The 24832-nt window shown below is 46.5% G+C and overlaps 2 protein-coding genes across 2 annotated transcripts; both read right to left on the reverse strand.

Moving 5' to 3' along the window:
* Positions 1-3375: 3375 nt before the first annotated feature.
* LOC128401014 (gastrin/cholecystokinin-like peptide) lies at positions 3376-5910 on the reverse strand. The gene is made up of 3 exons (XM_053363836.1): positions 5815-5910; positions 4735-4983; positions 3376-3577 (listed from the first exon to the last, which is right to left on the reverse strand). The coding sequence occupies exons 2-3, from the start codon at positions 4973-4975 to the stop codon at positions 3483-3485; spliced, it is 336 nt and encodes a 111-aa protein (XP_053219811.1). The 5' UTR covers positions 4976-4983; positions 5815-5910; the 3' UTR covers positions 3376-3482.
* Positions 5911-12831: 6921 nt separating this feature from the next.
* On the reverse strand, positions 12832-15762 carry EIF1 (eukaryotic translation initiation factor 1). The gene is made up of 4 exons (XM_053363835.1): positions 15549-15762; positions 14120-14283; positions 13816-13917; positions 12832-13542 (listed from the first exon to the last, which is right to left on the reverse strand). Exons 1-4 carry the CDS (start codon positions 15577-15579, stop codon positions 13498-13500), a joined length of 342 nt encoding a protein of 113 aa, XP_053219810.1. The 5' UTR covers positions 15580-15762; the 3' UTR covers positions 12832-13497.
* Positions 15763-24832: the final 9070 nt, after the last annotated feature.

A 24832-nucleotide genomic window follows, 5' to 3' on the forward strand; every position in this document is an offset into this window, starting at 1 on the left:
GACGCAGGTCACAGCACTCTTGAGTGCTTGTAACATATGCATCCCAGTTCTATCTATGCAGGTTTACTTAGAAGTAAGTCCCACTGACTTGTTTTTGTTTTTCAGAATATTTTAATTAATTTGTAGTGAAATAACATCGATCAAGTCCAACAAAACCTGTAGATTGTTGCGTACTTACGCCAATCGTGTAAGGAGAAGATTTGAGTGGGGAGACTGTCAGATAACTGGACTATTGAGCACATCATCGAGGTCACAAATGGGTGGGGCCCCTCCTTCGCCTCTTAGATAGTTAGAAGGACAAAGCCTGAGTTGAGTTTGCAGTAATGTGACCTGGAAGCAAAGCAGCAAGCAGGAGAGTCTGGTTGAAGAGAGATCTGCATTGGCTCCCAGTACGTTTCTGAGCACAATTAAAAGTGTTGGTGCTGACCTTTAAAGCCCTAAATGGCCTCGGTCCTGTATACCTGAAGGAGCGTTTCCACCCCCATCGTCCAGCCCGGACACTGAGGTCCAGCGCCGAGGGCCTTCTGGCGGTTCCCTCATTGCAAGAAGTGAGGTTACAGGGAACCAGACAGAGGGCCTTCTCGGTAGTGGCGCCCGCATTGTGGAACGCCCTCCCATCAGATGTCAAGCAAATAAGCAGCTATCTTATTTTTAAAAGACATCTGAAGTCAGCCCTGTTTAGGGAAGTTTTTAATATTGAATGCTGTATTGTTTATAACACTCGATTGGGAGCCGCCCAGAGTGGCTGGGGAAGCTCAGCCAGATGGGCGGGTTTTAAATAATAAATTTATTATTATTATTATTATTATTATTAATTATTATTATTATTATTATTATTATTATTATTATTATATATGATTATACTGTGAACTCCTCCATCGTAGGCTCAGGTTGTATATAAGTAAACCATATATCCTAATGACACCACAGCCTCCTCCGTGTCTTATTCCCAGAAGGAAACACGAATCCTAGGTAAGCAGCAGGAACCCCTGGCATCTCTCACCGCCTGCAACCGTGCAATGAATTTTATTTAAACGAATAGTGTGGATCTGCCCTCTCCGACACACACACTTTCTCCATCTTACTGCCACTGTGGAAGATGACTTGACAGCCTTTCTAATTGATCAGGCAGGCTTCTCCTTCATGTGCTGGCCTCTTCTCATTCAGGCTGCAGTCCTCAGAAAGTCTTGACTTGGCAGTTGGAAAGGAGCTGGGTGGAGTGGAAGGGCTGTGGAAGTTGCCCTCTGGGTTGAATAATGGACCTCGCCACAGGGAGCGGGAGAAGAAGTGTGTCTGGGACCCGTTCAGCACCCACAAGCCACCCCAAAGATGCCCAAGAGTCTGTGCATGAGCTGAGTCTGAGCCCCTCTCACCGCCATGCCTCCTGCAGTCCATAAACAGCACCTGAGCCATGGTACCCACTACCTGTAGTACACATTTATCATTGAATTCAGTGAGGTTCAGTTCTGAGTAGACAAGTATAGGATTATATACCTGAAGGAGCATCTCCACCCATGTCGTTCAGCCCAGACACTGAGGTCCAGCTCCGAGGGCCTTCTGGTGGTTCCCTCACTGCAAGAGGAAAGTTACAGGGAGCCAGGCAGAGGGGCTTCTGCGTAGTGGCGCCCACCCTGTGGAACGTCCTCCCATCAAATGTCAAGGAAATAAACAAGTATCTGACTTTTAGAAAACATCTAAAGGCAGCCCTGTTTAGGGAAGTTTTTAATGTTTGATGTTTTATCACGTTTTTAATATTCTGTTGGGAGCCGCCCAGAGTGGCTGGGGTGGCCTGGCTAGACGGGCGGGGTGTAAGTAATAAATTATTATTATTATTATTATTATTATTATTATTATTATTATTATTATTCTATTATGTTCCTGTTTTCCAGATACAGTTCCTAATTTCTGGCACTGGTACCTCATAAATCACTGCCCACATCTTGCCTTTGTGGAAGGTTTTGGTGGTTGCCTTTTCAATGATCTTTGTCAAGGTGCACTTCCTGTGCCTGCAAATGATCATTTCTGATACTCAACCCCCTCCTTAAGTTTCTAGATGGGGTAGCTTAGTTGGTAAGACTCTTAATCTCAGAGCTGCAGGTTCCAGCCCCACGTTGGGCAAAAGACTCTTGCATTGCAGGAGGTTGGACTTGATGACCCTCGCGGTTCCTTCCAACTCGACGGCTCTATGAGTCTCTCAGGTGGAGGGTTGATGTGTCTTGTGCCCACCTAGAAGCAAAGAGTGGGCTTATCTGTGGAAGGCTGCACAAAGACCCTTATGGGATGCCAACGGAACAAACATAGACAAAAAGGTTGTGGTTTTGTGTAGGTGGAGTTGAATTTTGTGGGAAACTGAGGGTCAAGTCATGAAGCAAACAGAGTGAACTTGGGCAACTGGTCAGACTGGGTTTTCCCTCTTCTCATCTCATATATAGAGGGGTACCTAGGCTCCCCTGCATCCTTGGCAAGGAGATGTATTAGTGCCCCCCCCCCCAAGAAAATACCAGTGGTATTTGACTCCTACTAAGCTGGCAAAAATGTATAGCACAAGTACAAATGTCTGTTGGAAATGTAAAGAAAAAGAAGGTACTTTTTATCATATGTGGTGGACTTTTAAGGTGGTAAAAGCTTTTTGGGAAACGATACACAATGAAATGAAAAAAAAATGTCTAAAATAACCTTTGTTTAAAAAACCCAGAAGCTTTCTTATTAGGAATTACAGGTACCAATATCCCAAAGGACCAGAAAAATACTTTTTATGTATGGAACAACAGCTGTTCGGATGCTACTAGCCCAGAGATGGAAAGAAGACAAGGTCCCTGCCAGAGAAGTATGGCAAACCAAGCTGATGGACCATGCTAAAATGGCAAAGCTGACTAGAAAACTCAGGATTCAAGAGGATAAAAACTTTGCAAAAGAATGGGGGAAATGTATAAGCTATTTAAAAGACCACTGTAAGCAGATGGAAACATTGGCAGGATTTTGATTTCACTTGTAGTGTATCAATTACCATGGAAAATATAGATTGATATAATACTTACAGTTTGAAAGAAGATGCAGTTTTAAATGATTAAAACGGGACTCCGGGGGGTGGGGGGAGTCCTGAGATTCGGAGGAATCTCTCTATACGGCTATATTTTTGAATTTTTTATCATTTTGTTTTGTAAAATCAAATAAAAGTGATTTCAAAAAAGAAAAGGACAACATTCAATAACCACCAATGACTCTTAAACTGGGCATTTAACAGCACCATCCTGTAAATGTCAAGTTCCGACTGGGACATTACCAATTTGCTCCGCTGGTTCCGCCCTCTTCCCCAGTTTGTGGAATCGCGAGCCACTCAGGCAGAGATAGCAATGGCACAGCTTTATTGGCACAGACACGCGAGAGGAACAGGTCTGGACATTTACAAAACGCTCAAAACTTTAGAATCTGCATTGCTGCCTCTTCCTTCCCCGCTTGGATTGGCCTGGGAAACGGGTCACTTAGGCTTCTCCTTCCAAGTCCTCAGAGCTTCGCCGTCCAAAGTCCATCCAGCTGGGGTAATGAGCCTCTGGGTCCTGCACTCTGCCAGCAAATTCTGCAGTTGGGGACGAGACACGGTGCAATTAACTTGAAGGCAGGCGGTGGATTGGCAAAACCTGCCCTCAATCTCAGTCCTGCCAGCCCACTCTCTGCAGATCATCAAGAGCTGATGGGGTCTACTGGAGTTTTCCTCCTAGGGCTAATAGCAGCTTCAGGGCAAGGGATTTACGGTACATCAAGACCCTGGCAGGGGGGGGGGGAGATGGCTGAAAAAAACACCCCTCCCTGTCTCTGCCTCCAGCATCCCCAGTTCTGACTGCCTACCCTCTGCTGTCATTTTAAAACAAAGCGAGTTAGTCACATTCAGTTCATTAATACAATGTACCGTTTTCTCTCTCGCAACTTGGAAGCAATTCCACTACCAATGGAGACCACAAAGTACTTCTTTGGCATCCTGAGTTTCCAAAAGTTAGAGGTTTTAAACTGTGTTCTCAGAGCAGTATGGAAACACTTGAAAACCACCCAGACAGTTTAAAGATTGAAGCCAGGGAGTGGTTTGCCTGTGACTCTCCAGATCTTTTTGGAAGTATGGTTCCCATCATCTCCCCTGATCATTGGGCCATGTTGGCTGAGGCTGATGGGAATCCAAACAGCAGAGGACCACAGGTCTGTCACTCCTGGTTCAATCAATAAGGAGGCAGGTTTACATTCAGATTGGAGGGTCCCCACTCGGCTCACTTCAAATCTGCCTTCCCTGTCCAGGGTTGAGGACTGGGGGGGGGGGGGGAATGGCAGTGCAAATTTGAAGCAGAAGCTCGCTCTGCACAGTACTGATCGGCAGCACCCTCTAAGATGTCGTCGATAAACCTGTTCCTTCATCCTGTAGTGGGTTTTGCATTTATCGCTTTAAGCCCCCCCATTAAAACTAATGAGGGGTGAGTGAATGCATGAATATTCATAACATACTTGCATGTATTTAATACCATGCATGTGGGGAGGAGCAAGACGGAGGGCTGAGCAAATATTTTATTTAATGCTTCACCTGTTATTTCATTTGCACGGCAAGCTTGGCGGAGGGAGATGCACACCTGTTAGTTCTCTTCACACTTTGGGAGTGCCTCTCTTGCTCTGAAGGAGCCCAGCCTTCCACTAACATCATCCGGAAAGGTCTTACTGAGAATGTAAGAAGCATGTGTGTGCAGTTTCTCCTACCTGTACGGAGGTAAGGCAGGAACTGGGCAACCAAATCCTTCTGGTCCTCAGACAGATGTCCTGGCCACTCCCTGCGGATGGGACCGCCACTGCTGCTCCTCTGCATCTTCTCCTGTTGTGGTCCAGCCTTGGCTTGCCTGCTGAGCCTGCCACCCCCCTGATAGGATGTGGACACAGATCTTAAGAGGCTTGTGGCTATGAAGGTGGTCAGCAGCAGGCTGGTAAGTACCTTGGTGTGCATGCCTGGAACTTGGAAGATAGTAAGAGGAGGACTTTAGGGGGGACGTTGCCCAGCATCAAATAAATTACGGAGCTGATTAAGTTCTATTGCATAGCCTGAATTGCTGTTTACCTACCTTTGGTTAACCTAATGTACACATTTATGCCATCATGCATTTGCTAGCCTTTAAAGTCTAAACTAGTGGTTCCCAGTTGGTGGACTGAGGACCCACCAGTTGTAGTGCCAGCCAACCAGATGCCTACAAGCAATTCAGGAGTGCCGCAGCGCTCTCTCTACTAGGCAGCCCCAGGAACTGGTGTTAAGAGGCACTGCCTTCAATACCGGAGACAGGACACCCCTGCCATGATTCTAGTAGCCATTAGAATCATAGAATTGTTGGAAGGGACCCCAAGAGTTATTTAGTCCAAGCCCCTGCAATGAAGGAATCTCAACTAAAGCATCCATGGCAGATAGCCGTCCAACCTCTGCTTAAACACCTCCAAGGAAGGAGAGTCCACAACCTTCTGATGGAGATGGTACCATCGTCAAACAGTTCTTATTTGCCTTATTTCCATGTAGTTCCTCCAACCCCTTTTTAAAGCCACGTTGATGGCCATCAGAACAGATCTCCCAGTTTCAGTCTGCACTCTGCGGAAGCATGCCCTTTTGCGTGTCCTGAATCTTTTAGATCATGCATCTAAAAAACCCTATCTACTCATGAGTAGCCTTCCCCAACTGGACGTCCTCCAGATGTCTTAGACTACAACTCCCATCAATCTCAGTGGATAGGTGTTATAGTCCCAAACACCTGGATGGCACCTGGCTGGGGAAGGCATGACTCAAGGGTTCCTTCTCCTTACCTGTCGGGCGTCCTCCGTCAGTGCTCTGCTTCTGTCTCAACAGGATTCTCTCTTCTTCTCCAAAGCAGTGAGGTGCCTTCTTAAAGGCTTGTTGGCTTGCTCCTCCCCCTGATGGAGAGAGCTCCTCCTACTCTCTTTTACATCAGTGGTACAGGATCAATTCCTGCGAGGGAGGGGGGATATCTTTCCGCCCATTCCTTCCCTATCTTTTATTGGTCACCAGTGAAAGCTGCTTTCCTGCAGCCACTTAAAACTCAGATAAGCCATTTCAATAAAAGCCCAGCATTCTGAGGACCGTTCAGCCTTCCCCAACCCACTGCTCTCCAGATGTTCTTGGACTCCAGCTCCCATCATCCCTTGCTGGCACGGCCAATGGTCAGGGATGATGGGAGTTGTATTCCATACCATCTGGAGAGCACCGGATGGAGAAGGCTGGTGTAAGGCAACTCGACAGGAGCTAGATTTCTTGGGGGTCTGTTTTAAGGGGACAGTGGGAGGTGGTAGCATAGGTCAAGCCCCTGTCTATCTTCTTAGAGTGATCATCCCCCAAGCCTCCTCAAATCTCAGTTTTTTTCCTTGGGTAGCTTTAAAAGAGGATATGCCTTTGAATACCAGTTGCTGTGAATCACAGGTCAACACACACCACAATTGCCTCATTACGTAAATCATGTTCAGAATACCACAACACATTAAAACAGTGAATCAAACAATCCAGAATAAAACAAATTCAAGCTTCAAGGAAAGTATTTCAAACCCTCCAGCTTGCAGGATTTCCACAGGTAAAAAGGTGAAGTACCCTTGGATGGTTAAGTCCAGTCAAAGGCAACTATGGGGTTGTGGTGCTCATCTTGTTTTCAGCCCGAGGGAGCTGGAATTTGTCCAGACAGCTTTCCAGGTCATGTAGCCAGCATGACTAAATTACTACTGACGCAACAGAACCCTGTGGCGGAAACCAGAGCGCACAAAAATGCTGTTTACCTTCCTGCCACAGTGGTACCTATTAATCTACTTGCACTGGCATGCTTTCGAACTGCTAGGTTGGCAGGAGCTGGGACAGATCAACAGGAGCTCACCCCGTCACAGGGATTTGAACCGTGGATTGATCGGCAAGCCCAAGAGGGTCAGTGGTTTAGACCACAGCACCACCTGCATCCCGTTTCCACAGACACCTGGCTGGCCACTTTGAGAACAGGATGCTGGACTAGATGGGCCACTGACCTGATCCAGCCGTCTCATGTTATGTCCTTATGTGGAAAAAGTCCTGCAGCTGTATAACTTTCTGAGCACATACAGATACATATGAACCAGTTTTGACAGAGGGGTAAACCTGACCTAGCAACTGTCTGAACATCACAACGAAGTCTTGGTGTTTGAGGAGAGAGGGGGACAGAATTTAAATGGAAACCAAGGGTACTTGACAACAAAACACGCATTAAAATAGTTTATTTTATAAATAGAGCACATCAGCCATCACAATGCCACTGGAGGAGGTGGAGAACAATCTAACAGCGACGGAAAAGAAACCACACTACACTAAAAGCATCTTTGAAGTCTTAAGTGGCAAGGAAGGACCTCAGCTGCAAATGCTCTCTGTGTAAAGATGAAGTTTGTTTTTCAGATGCAATTCTTTGATCATCCTCTTGCTGTTTCCTCCCATCTTCTTTGTGGAGCAAAAATACTTTGATGATGCATAGATAGATCATCTTAAAAAGTGTCAACTTCCTACCATAAGAGCTGTTAAGAAAGTGGGACTGTAAACATAGCCTCATAACATCCATCATGTAAGGCAATAAATTTGTATTTTGTTACCTTCTTCCCGCTACCCGCTGCCTGCCATTCTGGCTTCCTGAAATAGCATGTTGAGCTTAAAAGCTCCCCAGATTGCTGCCATCCCCACACTCTCATCTTTCAATGCCAGAAAAGGAAAAAAGGAAGCTTCAGGCCTAGATACCGTATTTTTCGTTCTATAGGGCGCACCGGCCCATAGGACGCACCTCTTTTTTTGGGGGGGGGGGAATGAATAAAAAAAAAAAAATCCCCCCCCAGCCGCGGCTGCCGCCCCAAGCCTTGCGCACACCTGCCCGAAGCACGGGGCACCCTCCGGAGGGCTCCCCATGCTTCGGGCGACAGGCTGCCGCCCCAAGCCTCGCGCGCCCGTCGGGACCTCCCGCCGGGCGCGCAAGGCTTGCAGACACTCGCCCGAAGCACGGGGAGCCCTCCGGAGGGCTCCCCGTGCTTCGGGTGACAGGCGGCCGCCCCAAGCCTCGCGCGCCCATCGGGACCTCCCGCCGGGCGCGCAAGGCTTGCAGACACTCGCCCAAAGCACGGAGAGCCCTCCGGAGGGCTCCCCGTGCTTCGGGTGACATGCTGCCGCCCCAAGCCTCGCGCGCCCGTCGGGACCTCCCGCCGGGCGCGCAAGGCTTGCGGACACTCGCGGGGGCTGCAGGCTGCTGCCCGCAAGCCTTGTGAGCCCGCGGGAACTCCCGCCGGGCTTGCAAGGCTTGCGGATAGCTTCCTGAAGCCTGGAGAGCGAGAGGGGTCGGTGCGCACCGATGCCTCTCGCTCTCCAGGCTTCAGCGAAAGCCTGCATTCGCACCATAGGACGCACACACATTTCCCCTTCATTTTTGGAGGGGAAAAAGTGCGTCCTATGGTGCGAAAAATACGGTAAATGCATTGAATTCCTACCATAGGACACCAGCCTCATACAAACCAAAGCCGTTTTGAAGATCTAGGAGGCTGCCAGTCCAATAAGAAACAACTTCAGGTTGTTGTTGTTTAGTTGTTTAGTCGTGTCCGACTCTTCATGACCCCATGGACCAGAGCACGCCAGGCACTCCTGTCTTTCACTGCCTCCCGCTTCGAGTAGCTGTCTCTCGTAGCTTCGAGAACACTGTCCAACCATCTCGTCCTCTGTCGTCCCCTTCTCTTTGTGCCCTCCATCTTTCCCAACATCAGGGTCTTTTCTAGGGAGTCTTCTCTTCTCATGAGGTGACCAAAGTATTGGAGCCTCAGCTTCAGGATCTGTCCTTCCAGTGAGCACTCAGGGCTGATTTCCTTAAGAATGGATAGGTTCAACTTCAGGTACTTTGATCAAAATAACACAACGCAAAGCCATTTTCAAACACAGCAAAAGGATGATGGGATGCACAACTGATTTGTGCTTCCTTAGCTTGCCCTTCTCCATCTTGTCCCAAAACCATCTTTGAATGGGAAAGAAAAATACACGAGACACAAAACACAAGAAAATAGCTCCCTCTCTGGTCTTTGTTTACTGCCATGCATCCAGAACAGGTAAGAAAACTGGTCAAACTAGGATATCCATTCAGCTGAAACAGTATAGTTTGCATGTAAGGATGTTGTATTATAAGAATTGCCAACGCTTAAAAAAACCCAAACCAAACAGAATTTACCCACAGAGCAAACAGGGCCTGGCACCATCTTGGAGTGAGAATGGCAGGCATCGGGGCAGTGGCAGTAAGTGGCAGTGTCATTGGCTGAGAATGCTAAGGGCTCCAGCCTGGTTGAATTAGAGAGATGCCCAGGTGGGGTTCATCTTAGCTATGAGAAAGTCATGTCTCAGGTTTGCAGAGTCTCTAGGCCAGGGGCAGCAAACACAGTGCCCCCCCCAAAGATGCAGACTACATTTCCCATAATCCCTCACCATTGGCTACATCGGCTGGGTCCGATGGGAGTTGTAGGACTACCTGGAGAACACTATTTTGGCTATGCCTGCTCTTGGTCCACACAGTTAGTAGCCTGCCAGTGTGGAGAGAGGATGCCATGCCTCTTTACCCACTCCTCAAAATAGACCACATGGGCACCGGAGTAACTTTACAAGAGGAAGGTTTGGTCTTGCGTTACCAAGCCCTGTGATGCAGTCATCACAAAGTTGCCTAGATTCACTGGTGATTTCCATCCCCTCCCATCTCCTCTGACATCTCTCCTTCCTGTAGCATCTTGCGTAAGATGGATGCATCAGCCCATGAGTCTGTTGTTTAAACAAACCCTTTTCTTGGGAATAATAGCAAGGGAAAAGGGCAATTAGATGGGAAAGTAACCGATTCAACACTCCCTTCCGAGAGGAACACAAACAATTTATTCTACCATTACTGGAAGATTAGGAAGACGTGCTTTCCTGCTAAGACCATGCTACCTATTTGCGCTTGATTTATGACTTTCCAATTGGACATCCTGTCTAGTTTAAACAGTGTCAGATGTGGAGGTAGGGCTGCTACTGCTTTCCCTGCCCAGCCGCTCCACTTCTCTGGACTGAGGCTATGACTCTAAAGGGGCAGACTAACAGGCAGCAATTCTAGTAGGGAAGCTTTGCATCACAGTGTATTCTACCACGACTGGATTTTTCGCTGAATAAAATGTGGTCAAGTATCAATTTGCACATGCCACAGATGGGGAGAAAGCAGCCCCGATAGAATTTTTGCATGCTATGCTGCTAAAGTTGGCATCTCACAAAAAAACTATGTGGATCTATGGAACACATTTCATTAGAATTCAAGATTTAAAAACAAAACAGGAAGGTCAGTGCTCTTTGCACTTGAAGATCCACAGCAGCTTACAAAATACCTGGAAATATTTCATGCCAGTATGAACCATTTTGAACTTTATGGGCAGGAGGTTCCTGCATTTTGTTGCCCCCCCCCCCAGGATCACAATTAGTTTGATTGCTCTATATGGCCTATATTGGTGGTGTGTGTGTGTATATGTGTGTGTGTGTGTGTGTATATCCTTCATGTGGAGAGGGTGCTCAAAACATTCCTTATCTTATTTTCCTATGATCCAAGTCTTCCCATTTGCCTTTATTAATTCCCCTTGTTCTTTGAAGTTTCTGTTGCCCACACCTGCTCAGACAACTTGCTACTCAGTGAAGTCTCAAAATAGCAGTCTGCCTCTTCACTACATAGTGAAAATTTCTACTGTTCACCTTTTTCTTACATTATTTTCAGCATGGTCTTTGGGATCACAAGGGAATACTGGTGGTCCCCAGAAAGCAGTCCAAGAAACTTTGCCATAGTTGAATTCCCTGCAACAGCTAGGAGAATTCAGTGTGATTCAAGCAGTAAGCAAGGAGTTCCCTCTTGTGTTTGACCACTGGCACTGCAATTATTTCATGCGCACATCCATTGTCTTTCCAAAGTGTGCACTGAAAATTGCAAGGCGGCCAAGATGGAACAAACTTCTACACTTCTGAACAAACTTACTAAGCGGGTGTTAGGAAGACCACTTCACTAAATAAGATCATTCTATTTTCAGCATAAGTAAAGTACTTATGCTGTACATCTTACCTTCCTTGTTCAGTTGTAAGATGGCTAGAGTGTAGACATGTCATTGTATATAAAACTATCAACATGAGCAAAATAAACTGTGGGCACACAGTAGCTGCCTGCCATCACGTTACTTGACTATTTCTCTCTTGAAAGAGTACAATTTTTCAAGTTGATAAATGGGCATGGAAATCCACTCCATCAACCAGTCAAGTTCAAACTCAATAGCCAGGAGCTTATTTGCCACTAATGTATCAGAACCAAATTGGCTCTCTTAACACTCACATAAAAAAGGAAAGAGACTAATCGACTCTTGACTTTTAATAGATGAGAAAAGGATTGATAGGAAAGTATTAACAAGGAGTCACTCAGTGGAAAGTCACATCCACAGGATAAAGTGTTGACAAGCCAAGTGTGTGAGACCTCATAAATATTGTGGAATGGAGACAGCCCATTTTAAAAAATCAATTCCATTGCTACACATTATATAGTGCCAACTGTTCCAGATTGCATACTGTCGTAAGTATTTGAGGAACTTAAGGAAAACTTGCATCTTTTTAACATTCATGAGACTCGTGTATGCATGCTTAGTATTTTTGTACATAACCACCACCTGAATAAGCACAAGTTATTAGTGTTACTGATGTATGTTCTAGTAGATTGGCTTTGCCCATCAGCCTGCAAGATACGTTCGTCCACACACTAGATTTTAGCTCCTGCTATGCACACACACAATATATGCCCCATACCAGCTACTAAGTTTTTGACCTGTGCTTAGATTTTAAATACTCTCAGCTCTATCTTTCCTGCAAATACAGTGACTAGGCTAGAAAACTGGGGCACTTCCTGCAAGTGTCAGTTACATAATTGTTTACCTCAGCCATTTCCCTATTTGGAATTAGCACCATAAATGCAACCTTTGGGCACTAAATGAAACATTTGGCACCAATAAATGATTTAGAACCACCACTTATACAGTGGGATAGGCCCCTTTGTTATAAGGACTTTGTTGCACCCTGAAAAGAAAAATTCCAAGCTCAAAATGCCTAAACTTGAAAGAATTTAAGTGTTTGTGTGGAAACTGACCCCTTAGTGGAATCTACAAGCTCTACCCTGGGCCAGATCTCTTTAGTCTTTAGTGTATCAGGGCTGGTCAACATCAGGCCACCTCTAGCTATCCTTGTTATTACTATTGCAGGAATGCACCCATGAGCATCTTCACCCTATCTTTTACCAATGGCACAAGCAGAACTTCCCATCTGTAAAGCCCAACTGAAGCACTTTACATATTAAGCTCACTAAACTTTGGTACTCATTTAAAGTAACTCTCAGCCCTCAGTCTCTTTAGGCTGCATTAACACAAACATTCCCAAGTACACTGCTACACAAAAGGTCTAACCAATATAATGATGCAGTATATTACAGAGATCATCCCTTAGCATTGTGATGCAACTCCAAGGTCAGCAGGCCAATTATGTTGGGGATACCAGGGCATGGTGTTGCTTTGTACTTTTCCTGCCCCTTCCACCTAAACTCAGAATTTATCTCCTGAACCTCTACTTTGGACAGTGCTTAAAAGTCTGTTTATAGTCAGAACATCTTCTTCCTCTGGAGATGCCTACAACTTTAGGCCAGAGTGGCACAGATGAAATGTAGTTTGTGAACTGCTACTTCAGCTGATAAAAAAACCTATAGGTGTATCCTTTAGCAGGGTATTGAAATGACAAGGAAACAGTTTCTGAAAATCATTTTTATTTAAATAAGTGTTTAAATACATTTCACAGAACATCAGGACTTGAACCAAGAAAGCTGTTGCTTCACAGGGTCATTAGTTGTTAAAAGCAGCACTCCACAATGACAAACCTATTTTAAAACTGCTCCCTTAACTTTGAGCCACAGATTGAGTCTGCTATTGATCGGTCTGGGAACGGGGACTTTGGTTTCCACATCCCCCAATACCTTTGAAGGAAGATTCCTTCAGATGTACAAAGGCAATTCAGACCCCAGCTCTGCACTCTGCCACTTAGTGTCACAGTTCGTTCCAGACAAGCACCTCTAGTTATTAGCCTCAATTTCTATGACATAGTGGCCTGAAAGTTTTTTAGAAAGTCCCCAACAAAGCCCAAACATTCATGGCCTCTTATCAGAAGTGTCTTGTGTAGAATAAGCTTCTGGCTTTACACCATAACTGGGCCTGGTTTAAATGAGGAACAGCAAGACGACACAACGTGGGCTCTTGTCAGTTTATTACATTGCTGAGTTACACTAGTCCAGACTAAGGGGAACCCGATGCGATTACATTATGCAAGCTGGCTTGTTTTTAAACTAGTGATGCGGGGCACAAGGAATTTCTCATCTCAGGGAAGTCTGCCCCCTTGAGACTTTGGCGAGCCACAGGCACTTAAAACCCATGGACTTTCAGCTGGTCGTCTTTAGCCAGTCCAATCTGCAGAAGGAAAGAGAGAAGTGATTGTGGCTTCAAACACCAACTCATGAATGCAGTCTGTACAATAGGGTGTCTTTAAAAACTCACCAGCTCGATAGCCACCACACAGACACCAACACAAGCTAAAACCAGTTACTTTACAGGCTGTGCGATTGTTTTAATTCAGTTGCTGCGATCCATCATGAACCTATTCAACCCTATGCCAATCTTAAAATGCAAGAACAGAAGCAATAAGCCAAAGAGGAGCTTTAAGGACTCTCTTGAAATGCTCACCTCAACGAGGAACTGACATATGTTCTTCCGCTGGTCCCCTTGAAGCTGAATCACCTCTCCATACTCTGGGTGCTCAATCACAGTACCATTGCAGGCAAATTTCTACAGACATAAAAATCACGTATTAAATATAAATATCAGAGCATTTTTGGGGGGGGGGGGAGAGGAGGAGCTTTGCCACAATATACACTGAGATGTCCAAGAAACAGATTGTCTTCTATCAACCAAAGAACAAGCATCTTTTGCCACACCTCCAAGCACTTTTGAGTTCTCTCTGGGGAAGATCAAAGCTTCTCCTACTCACCTTCTTGAAGGCCTTCACCAGTTTCTTTTTATCATAATCATCGGCGATGCCCTGGACTGTGGTGAGGGTTTTTCTGCCGTTTCTCTGCTGGATCCTTATATGGATGTAGTCCTCAGTCCCAGCAGGAAGTAAGTCATCACCCTTACTTGCATCAGCAAAGGGGTCTGGAAAGAGAAAGAAAGTGTTAAAAGCTACACAAAGGACATGGCAACCTTGCTAAAAACGTAAAGGTGCTCATTTTTGTTGCTGGGTTAGCTTAAAATGCCTCCTTCTCAACACCATCTACAACACTTCATATTCTTGTTCAAAAGCCCAAGAGCTATGAACTATGCACCAAAGTGTCATCGATGAACTGCTCAGCCACAAGGAAAGGAGTTGGCACGAGAGCCACAGTGTTACTCCACCACTGATACGGGCCCCTTCCTTGACACCCGGTTACACAGTACTTTGCTCTCTCTTCCTCTTACAGGCCCTGAAAACAGGCCCTTTCCTCTCGGCCACGTGACACCCGTCGAGCCGCCTCTCCCTGTCCCGAAGCCCCTCCCTCGTCTCCGGCTGACGCAACCGCCAAGAATTAGCAACTGCGTCAGTGAAGCCGGAGGGGGGGTGAGAGAGAGAGAAGAAAAGGGAAGATGGCAGAGGCTGCTCAGCAAACGCCACATCCCGGGGCCTCACCGAGACGCATAGAAATAAGCATACTGATTCTCCCCCCCAAAAAAATCCGCCTTTGCCGCAGCCGATCAATCCTCTTAACAGAAAAACACCCCTCCCCACTAGAAAAAAACACCATTACGGTACTTGCGCTAAGCCCCCCCCCAATTCCTACCAAACGCACTTCCCTCCCCCCCCCATCGCTTCCAATACCCCAAAAGCCCCCGCAACTCAGGCTAAGGATATGCGACCCCCGCCCCACCTTCCACCCTATCGAAAAGTATTTCGTCCCCCCCCCACATTATTCTGGCTTCATGCCAACCTCGATCTAAGTTCTTTAACCTCCATTACGCATCTCTCCGCCCCACAAAAAACCCCCCAACAACACCGCGGTCAAGCGGCTCCTCCCCATTTACCCCCCTCTCCCCCATTGTCCCCCCTCCCCACGCGGAAACAGGCTCCGCCCCCTCTACCGCAGCCATGGCTCCGCCCCTAGACTCTTCGCCCCCCCCGTCCCTTTTCGAAAAATGCCCCCCTCCCTCACCCGCAATTTCCAGTCAGTCTCTTCTCTCTCGCCCTAGTTCCAGCCCCGCTCGGGCCTCGCCCTTTGTCCCGACATTAGAGGCCTGTTCTCCTCCTCAGAGGCCTTCCCTCGCTTAAGGACCAACCGACGACAACCCCCCCCCCAACGGTTTCCCCTCAGGCTCGTTTTTGCCCCCCACAGAAACCTGAGGCTTGCTGCCTATTTGCCCCCCCCCTCTCCGGCCGGTGTCCTCACCGAAGGAGTGGAGGTTCTGGATAGCGGACATACGACGCGCTTCGCTTCGCTTTTTCCCGGGTCGGAGGCAACTGCAGCGACGGCGAAAGGCGGACGCGACGAAGTAAACGGCTCTTCAACCTCTGCGAGGGGGCACCAAAAAAAGGAAAAGGCAGCAGGAAGGGCGGGGCCACACGGCCGGCCGTTTATATAGTGGGTAGGCTTTTGTGACGTCAGCGCGCACCGGGAGGCGAGGGAAGAGATTGGCTAGAAAGGGGAACGGGGTGTGTTGTGAGGGGGGGGACTAAAGCGCACAACCCCGCTGGAGGGGGATGGGAGGAATCAAGGCTGCGGCTGTGCAGCCGTCACGCTCAGGCCCTTTCCTCCTTCTCCACCCCTGCCCCGCCCGTAGCCGCGTATTTGTGCAGCCCCAGCACGCTTGCGCAGTAGAGCGAGGGAGGCGACGGGAAACTGGACACGACTGGATTTCCCCCCTTGTGACGTCGTCGCGCGCTAGGGCTTGAGGGGGATTGGACGACAAAGAACGTAGCGCGGGGAGGGGGCGTTGCGCACTTTCCAAGGGGAGGGGGGAAAGGCAGGCGGGAAGGGAAAAAGTTGTGGAGGCGGAGGGAAGCGAATGTTTAGCGCATGCGCGTTGTTGCGTGAGGCATTTTTTTTCCAGGGTGTGAGTTTGTGTGTGCTTTGTTTCCTTGTTATTTGCGTTTGGTAGTCATGCTAATCTCCAGTGTCATCATTTTTTTAAAAGAAAAAAATAAAGAGCATTTTAGGGTCCTGAAATGTGAAGTCTCTCTGAGGGAAGCCTATTCCTTGGTAGTAGGAAGTGCACTCTGTACGTGCCCAGAGGCGCCCCCTTTATCATTGAAAAGATCACGTTCTGCTACGCAGGAAAACAATATTTTAAGTAATCCACGGAGTTCGGTAGCTACATCAAACCAAGCCTGTTTTCATTGGGGCTGAGGTGAATAGCGCCCCATTTCAATCGACCCTTCGCAAGATTCAGATTAGTACCAGTATGTCTGAAATTATCAAACAAAACAACAGCCAACTTCTCCAAATAAAAGTGACCCAGTTCATTGATTACCTTTCCCCGGCAGATTACCTGTCCTTACAAGGGCTGCACAACAGGCAGAAACTTGACAAGTGAAGCGGGGTCAGCGCACCCTTGTACCATAAAAAAGTTGAACTTCTGCCTGCTGTGGAGAAGGACAACAAATGATGGCAGCTCTACCTGAGCTTCAGCTCTGGCTCAGTGTCTTTGGACCCTAGCATCTAACATTTCGTGGGAGTTTAATCATCATCTATGGCAGACAGAACTCCAGAAGAGCAGCAACCCTCTTCAGAGTTGGGCAGAGGGGCCTTCTCTTTTTTATATATATATAATGTTTATTAAATTTCCTGTTTTACAATTTAGAATACTAATTTAAACATCCTTAAAATATCAGTGACTTCCCTTCTTCGCTTTCCATGGTTCATTTTGCATATCATAAATCCCTGCATATTTTACATAAAATAAACCATTCAGTATTCCATTGTTACATCCACCAAAACTTATTTACACTGTTGAATTTATCTTTTCAAGTGTACACAATCCCCCCCCCATATATTCAATAAACATTTTCCAATCTTCTCTAAATGGATGTTCTTTTTGTTCTCTAATTCTACAGTATATGTTAACTCCGCGAGTCGCACATATTCTGTCAGTTTAAGTTGTCATTCTTATTTAGTTGGGTCCTCTCTCGTTTTCCATTTTGGGGCTAACAAAACACAGGCAGCAGTAGTGGCATACATAAATAACATTTTTTGACACCTGGGAATTTCCATCTGAATTATCCCCAACAAAAAGGACTCTCTTTTGGGGGGTGGGGAGAAGTACTTTAAAACATTTTTTTCAATTCATTATGGATTATTATGGATTGAATGACAATGAATCCATAATGGCAGAGGGGCCTTCTCAGTGCAATTCAGAAATAGAAACACCTAATCCCGTTCCTTCGTCCTTTTAATCCAGTCAGTTATCTTGGTGATTTGTGCTGTCTGTGCGTATTAAGCCAATAAAAGTTTTATCCTTAGGTCAAACATTTTGAAAGCCAGATGTACCTCAGCTGAGGCGATACTTGGGATTTTGTTGTCTCAGTTTCTCAGGAGAGACAAGCAAAACAAAGACCAAAAAAAAACAAAAAACCTTTTATGTGTAGGCTCCTCTATAAAATAATAGACCTCCTTAGTCAGCAATTAATTAGCTGGGAAAATGATGCAACATGAATACTGCAGAAATGCCTGGACTTTGCAGTGAATTTTGTGAGTTTCTGAGCAGTAACTTTAGAACAGATTCCAGACCGTCTGGAATTCATGTGAGGCCCCAAACATATGGTTTCCTGTTTTCCCCCCGCTGCTGCAGCATGCATGCATGTGTGGGAGCTTTGATGACTGGACATCTCCCCCTACTCGGGGGGGGGGGGGAATGCCACAGAGCTGGCTCTCTGCCTCTGCATGAGCTGTTGCCATCACGTGATACCAGGGCCTCTCTTTCACACTGCACATATTTCAGATTTCCAAAATACTGCAGATGTCCAGTTTGTCCAAACTACTACTGAAATGAACCAGTTAATGGGGCAGCATTCACCCCATATTCTTTCCTCTGTGAATTCCTCCTCTTCAGTTGCAACTCCCTCGCCTCCATCGTCCTTGACTTGGGACATGGCACTCCATGTTCTGGTAACTTCCAGACTGGATTATTGTAGGGTGCTCAGACCTGGGGCTGCCCTTGAAGATGACCCAGAAACTTCAGCTTGTCCAAAATGCAACAGCCAGATTATTGGCTTTAGAACTCATAATAATCCTTGTTCCAAAACAGCTGCATTGGCTGCTTGTTAGTTGCAGGCCGCATTCAAGGTGTTCACGATAGTGTGCGGCTTTTGACGAATGCTGAAGACACACCTCTTTGGCACCTGAGATAGGTGTTTTCAGAACTCACCCTATTATTGTGAATGTAACACGTTTTAACATTTTTCTTGTGATAACCATCTGGCACCTGTTGGTTAAGGTGGGTAATAATAATAATAATAATAATAATAATAATAATAATAATAATAGTGCTGCTCCTGGAGCTTCATGCATACGCTTCAACATTTCTCTGATGAAAATAGGGGTGTCCTGTTCAATACTAATACTAATATTAATGCTAATACTAATATTTATTCCCAGCCCTTTTGATTGGGTTGCCCCAGCCACTCAGGGGCGGCTTCCAACATATTTAAAAGCATAATAAAACATTAAATATTTAAAAACTTGTCTATACAGGGCTGCCTTCAGATGTCTTCTTAGTATAGTTACTTATCTTCTTGGCTCAGGGGTCGCATAACTCCATGCCCTCCAACATTACTCCAATGAAAACCTGGACATCCTGCCCTACCCTCCAACATTTTTCCAATGAAAATAAGAAAATTGGGACATTCTGGAACTAAACCAGAAACTGGGATGGCTTCTATTTTCCGGGACAGTCCCTGGAAAATAGGGACACTTGGAGGGTCTTTTCATGTTTCCAGCTGCTTAACTGGGATGTTCACTCTTCTTTTTCACCTGCTACTAGGCTGGAAGCTACTTGAACCTTATAACGGCATAACCTGCTTTCTATCGCCATTTGCCAGATCTTCCTTGAATTGGTTTTGACCCTGGGGCTCCTAGGTGCTTGACCCCTATAGTAAAGCAATGCAGAGAAACATCTGGATGTTATTTTCCTATGACTATGGCTCCCCAGCTGGAACCAGAACATACCTGCCCAAACCTGATTTGTATTTTCTGTGCGGTGCAGAGCACATAAACAGGCTCTCAAACATAGACTCCGTTGGATGACCTTGCACCAGATTGTCTATAAGCCTTTCCACAGAGGAATGTGGCCCAGTCAGTCAATGCAGGTGAAAGCTTAAGAATGGATTAACTCTTTCTGTTTGTCATGGTTTAAATGCCTGGTGCCTGTTTTCATCCCCAGTGTCTGATCTGATTATTTTATGCAAAAGGGGAAGTGATGCTTCGCATTGGATCAACTCGTGTGTTGCAAGCGTGTGTTGCAACCTTCCCAAATGTTTGGTATTCTCCACGCATTATGATTGCACCTTACATGTGATTAATTTGTGCGACTTCAGCCTCGCGTACTTGAAAGCTGGCTGGTTGAAATCCCACAAGTTAATTGCCCACAAGGCAGAGATCTTAAAAGCTCCCTTTGCTCTGAGTTTCCCCAGCTTGGAAATAGCTTTTAAACTTTCAGAGTTGCTTACCAGGCTCTGGGAGGCTCTCGTGAGATTTTGTGGGGACTCAAACAGAGCCTCCTAGAGACTGCTAAGCAAGGCAAGGTTAGCCATGTGGGGGCAGTTCCAAGGGGGTGGTACAGGTATACGCATTTTTGCGTGCATGCACCACCCTCTGAACACAACCCCAGTGCAAAACATGTTCCCTTTCTCGTGCATACATTGCATGAGGTTGAAATTTCCCATGTGCAGGGCAGGCAGGAAGAAATGTGTCTGACAATAACAAAATTTGGGTTCACCCTTTGAATGGCAGCTTTAGCAAAAGTGGTACTAGACTACTTGTCAAGGGTAAAGGGACCCCTGACCATTAGGTCCAGTTGTGACCGACTCTGGGGTTGCGGCGCTCATCTCGCTTTATTGGCCGAGGGAACCGGCATACAGGTTCCGGGTCATGTGGCCAGCGTGACTAAACTGCTTCTGGCGAACCAGAGCAGCACACGGAAACGCCGTTTACCTTTCCGCTGGAGCGGTACCTATTTATCTACTTGCACTTTGACATGCTTTTGAACTGCTAGATTGGCAGGAGCAGGGACCGAGCAATGGGAGCTCACCCCGTCGTGGGGATTCGAACCACCGACCTTCTGATTGGCAAGTCCTAGGCTTTGTGGTTTAACCCACAGCGTCATCCGCGTCCCTGCTTGTCAAGGGTACAGCCATGCAAATAAGCTCCCAGAGAGGGTGCAAAGCAGAGGTGTGTAGATGAGGAGGGGTGTTGCCTGCGGGGAGTTGAAAGAGCAAGATAGAGAGGTCTGGAGGGGAGCATTTGGTTCCCCATCCCTGAATCATGATATGTTGTATTCTGGAAATGAGGTTTTCGATCAATTCCCTGATGAGCCTGGCTTCAAATTAAACCTAATGCAGGGAGGAAAAGAAGGGTGAGTGTGATACACAGCAATCTGTTTCAAATACTTTGAATTTGCCCCCCTCCTCCAATATAGCTTATTGGGCCCCCAAGTTCACCCCAATAAGCTGTTCCATACGTCCTTCTGAGATCTTTGCTCATGCAGCCCATGGCTGTGTAAAAGGATCTGTGGCACAATAACCCTACGCTGGGGCAACGAGAGGAAGAAGCGGAGCTGTGCATCCCCGATGGCTCTCCTGTCTTGGCCAATGAGACTGGGAGAGAGGCGCATCCCGTGTCAGGAGGGATCCTATTTTTCTCTGGAATGTTGCGTCATGGCCTGCCAGGGCCCGCCCCACAGTTTGCAAACTACAAAGGAGACTGGAGAGGGAATATCCTGGAACGACCTTAAAAGGCAGCTCGCCCCTGTTGTATCTTGTCCACCTTTCCAGAACTGCCTCCAGGCAAAACATTCCTTCCGACCAGATTTTCTTCTCTGAAATTCCTCCATTCGCAATCACTGCAATTTTTAGGGGTGGTGGCGGAATATCTTGCAGAAATAAGCTAGAGATGATTGTTGTCAGGTCCGAAGGATGAGTTCAGGGTTGCAACACTTGGCTAAGCCGGTCCTGGAAGTCAACATACATTATTTCATCCCGTGGCCTTAGCCTTGAGAAGTTGGGCAGGTTGGTGGTTGGCAATGCTTGCTCCATTGCACTTGGTGGCAGAAAGCTCACTGATTTCAATCTGTGCCCGACTATGCCCTTTGTTTCTCTGGAGCTGTGGGCAAGCTTGGCCCACTTCACACCAAGTTGGTTGTGGCCATCCAGTAAGAGTAGAGAACCTTTACCTGCCTAAGGGGGGCATTCACTCATGGGAAATGCCAATATTGGATGGGGCCAGAGGCAACAGCGAGGCAGCAACAGGTGTGAATCTTTTCTTTGTACAGGAGTTCACATTCAGTCAGATTACGGTGCTTCTTTTTTCCTCTGGGCCACTCTTTCAGAATAAAAATTGGTTTGTGGCACAACAATTTTTTTGTTGATAAGAAATACAATAAACGGAAAGAAACACTTCCTAGCAGTGCTTGATTTATAACATAGAACACAACTGCCTTATAATAGGACCATGAGACAGCCAGAAAGTATAAAACAATGCAGCTACACAAGAACACAAATCATTCCCAAAATATACACACCTCTTACATACCCACCTTAAGTATGTATACAGACTCGTTGGGAGGTGTGAGCTTGCTTTTGGTGGGTAATCTCACTTACACAGGGTCTAATTTGAGACAAACAAACTCCAATTTCCTCATCAACGCAAAGAAGGCTTTCTCTTTTCTGATCTTCCATATTTGTAAAACTTGAACCTACCTCACATGGTTGTTGTGAGGATAAAATGGGGAGGTAAAGGAACTGTGTATGCTGCCATGAGTTCCTTGGAGAAAATGGTGAGATATAAATGCAATTATTATTGTTATTGAAGTGCTCAGCCCCAATCTCTGAGCGATGCAAGATTCCAGGCACTTACCCAGGGTTTGTGTTTCCTTTTGGAAATGAGGCACAGTGGAGACTGTGGGGTCTTTATGATATATGGTTTATTTACACATATATACAACCTGAGCCTGCAATGGAGGGGTTCACAGCATCAACACCTCCAAAGGGTCTTCTTTCTCCCATCGTTGCAGCCTTGGATTCAAACAGAAATCAACATGGCTCTCAAACGTTGCTCTGACTCTCTCTCCAGCTTGCTGCTTTACTTCTAGGTCCCTCTCAACTCTCACCTTTGCCTTTTTCTCACTATCACACACCCATCTGCCATCTCACACAGAACCACTTTGTTTCCCTTAATGGCCCATCACCCAGGCGATTACCTCAACACCGAAGCTAGCCTGGCTTATATTTTAACACTTGCTGGATCCAGGGGTTAGAAGGATCTCTGCATACAGTCTACTCTTCCCCCACCCCAAATTCATAACATTATTACAGAATTCATCCGGAATGTGGATGGAGACATGCATCAAAATGTGCCTCCAATGAAGGCTTTGCAGCCACACTTTGATGCACGGTGGGTTATGCATCTGACTTAACACTGGTTCTCAGTTCAGCAATACTCAGAAGCCTCTTTACTTGGGGGAAGAGTCTGGTTTAGTAGGACTGGCTGGTTGATAGCTGCTGCAGCCTCTCTCAGCTGGAGATGAAAGAGCTCTGCTTGAATAGAGATGCTGTGGTGGGTGTTCTATGGCAGGGATGTGGGTGGCACTGTGGTCTAAAACACTGAGCCTTTTGGGCTTGCTGATTGGAAGATTGGCAGTTCAAATCCCCACGATGGGGTGAGCTCCTGTTGCTCTGTCCCAGCCCCTGCCAACCTAGCAGTTCAAAAGCACACCAGTGCTCGTAAAGAAATAAATACCACTGCAGTGGGAAGGTAAACGGTGTTTCTGTGTGCTCTGGTTTCCATCATGGTGTCCTGCTGTGCCAGAAGCGGTTTAGTCATGCTGGCCACATGACCCGGAAAACTATCTGTGGACAAACACCAGCTCCCTCGGCCTGTAAACGAGATGAGCGCCGCAACCCCATAGTCACCTTTGACTGGACTTAACCATCTAGGGTCCTTTACCTATTTTTTACTCTATGGCAGGGAAAGGCAAACTTCAGGTTTGCGGAATCTATACCCTGAGATCCACCAGAACCAGGTGCAAAAGTGGCACACTTATCATTAAATTCTAAACCCTGGAATGGTTTTTGAATACCAGAACAACAGAGCTCACAGCCCTTCTGCACAGAAATCCAGTCCTAGCTACCCTTCATTCTGCTATAATCTAGTGAATCAGTTGTCAGTATTAAATAACCGAGAGTCCAAAATATTTGCTGATCTACTTCAAAGAGAGGAGATATGATAGCCATCTTCAAATATCTGAAGAGCTGTCACAAGGAGGATGGAGCAAGCTTGTTTTCTTCTGCTCCGGAGGGTAGGACTCGGACCAATGGATTCAAGTTACAACAAAGGAGATTCTGACTTGAATACCATGAAGAACTTTAAAATAATTTTACATTTTTCGAAACTTTCCAACATAAGGTAAAGGTAAAGGGACCCCTGACCATTAGGTCCAGTTGTGACTGACTCTGTGGTTGCGGCGCTCATCTTGCTTTATTGGCCGAGGGACCCGTACAGCTTCCGGGTCATGTGGCCAGCATGACTAAGCTGCTTCTGGCGAACCAGAGCAGCGCACAGAAACACCGTTTACCTTCCCGCCAGAGCGGTACTTATTTATCTACTTGCACTTTGACGTGCTTTCGAACTGCTAGGTTGGCAGGAGCTGGGACTGAGCAACGGGAGCTCACCTCGTCACGGGGATTCGAACCGCCGACCTTCTGATCGGCAAGTCCTAGGCTCTGTGGTTTAACCCACAGCGCCACCCGTGTCCCTATAACTTTCCAACATACAATACAGTAAAAACCAAACTGATCCAAATAAGAATTTTCTGAGTAAGAGCTTTTTGACAGTGGAACGGACTGCCTTTGGAAGTTGTGGACTCTCCTTCATTGAAGGTATCTAAACAGAGGTTGGATGGCCATCTGTCACGGATGCTTTAGTTGAGATTCCTACATTGAGGGGGGCGGTTTGAACTAGATGACCCTCAGGGTCCCTTCCAACTCTTCAAATCTATGAGATCACCCAGATTTCTCCCAGCAAATCCTGATTACCTCCCTGATGCATGTGTGTGTAATGGGACACCCTGATGACACACCCTGCTTCCTCCTTTAGAACTTCAAAAGAACATTTACCTTCATAGTGGAAAGTCTCCTGAAGTGGTGGTGGTGGGAGTTGTATGCCCTACTTTGCTTGCCTCCAGCTCGGTCTCCACCACCACCATGCTACTTGGAGATGCTCAGCAGAATGTGAGCAAATCATTCTGCTCAGCTTTTTGCTTCCTGAAGCAGTCATTCATCATCTTCCAAATCCTCCAGTTCCATGTGCACAACCTGGTAATTTCCGCCTTTTTTTTACCCCCCACCCCCCGATAATGCAAGAGTAGCAGAATCACAGCTAAGAAGCTCAAATCATATATCTGACTGGCACCTTTCTTTGGGAATTAAATCAATGTCCAGACATTAACATTCAAAAAATTTACT

The sequence above is a fragment of the Podarcis raffonei genome, chromosome 13, assembly GCF_027172205.1.
Source record: "Podarcis raffonei isolate rPodRaf1 chromosome 13, rPodRaf1.pri, whole genome shotgun sequence".
In the NCBI taxonomy this organism is placed as follows: Eukaryota; Metazoa; Chordata; class Lepidosauria; order Squamata; family Lacertidae; genus Podarcis; species Podarcis raffonei.

What these genes read in the sequence shown, in the direction of transcription:
- LOC128401014 (XM_053363836.1), bottom strand. Translation starts at nt 4,975, where the DNA reads ATGCACACCAAGGTACTTACCAGCCTGCTGCTGACCACCTTCATAGCC. An exon ending in CCTGCCTTACCTCCGTACAG is followed by an intron (nt 3,578 to 4,734) that starts GTAGGAGAAACT and finishes CCCCAACTGCAG; the next exon opens with AATTTGCTGGCAGAGTGCAG.
- EIF1 (XM_053363835.1), bottom strand. Translation starts at nt 15,579, where the DNA reads ATGTCCGCTATCCAGAACCTCCACTCCTTCG. An exon ending in CCAGAACCTCCACTCCTTCG is followed by an intron (nt 14,284 to 15,548) that starts GTGAGGACACCG and finishes TTCTCTTTCCAG; the next exon opens with ACCCCTTTGCTGATGCAAGT. An exon ending in TGGTGAAGGCCTTCAAGAAG is followed by an intron (nt 13,918 to 14,119) that starts GTGAGTAGGAGA and finishes TTATGTCTGTAG; the next exon opens with AAATTTGCCTGCAATGGTAC.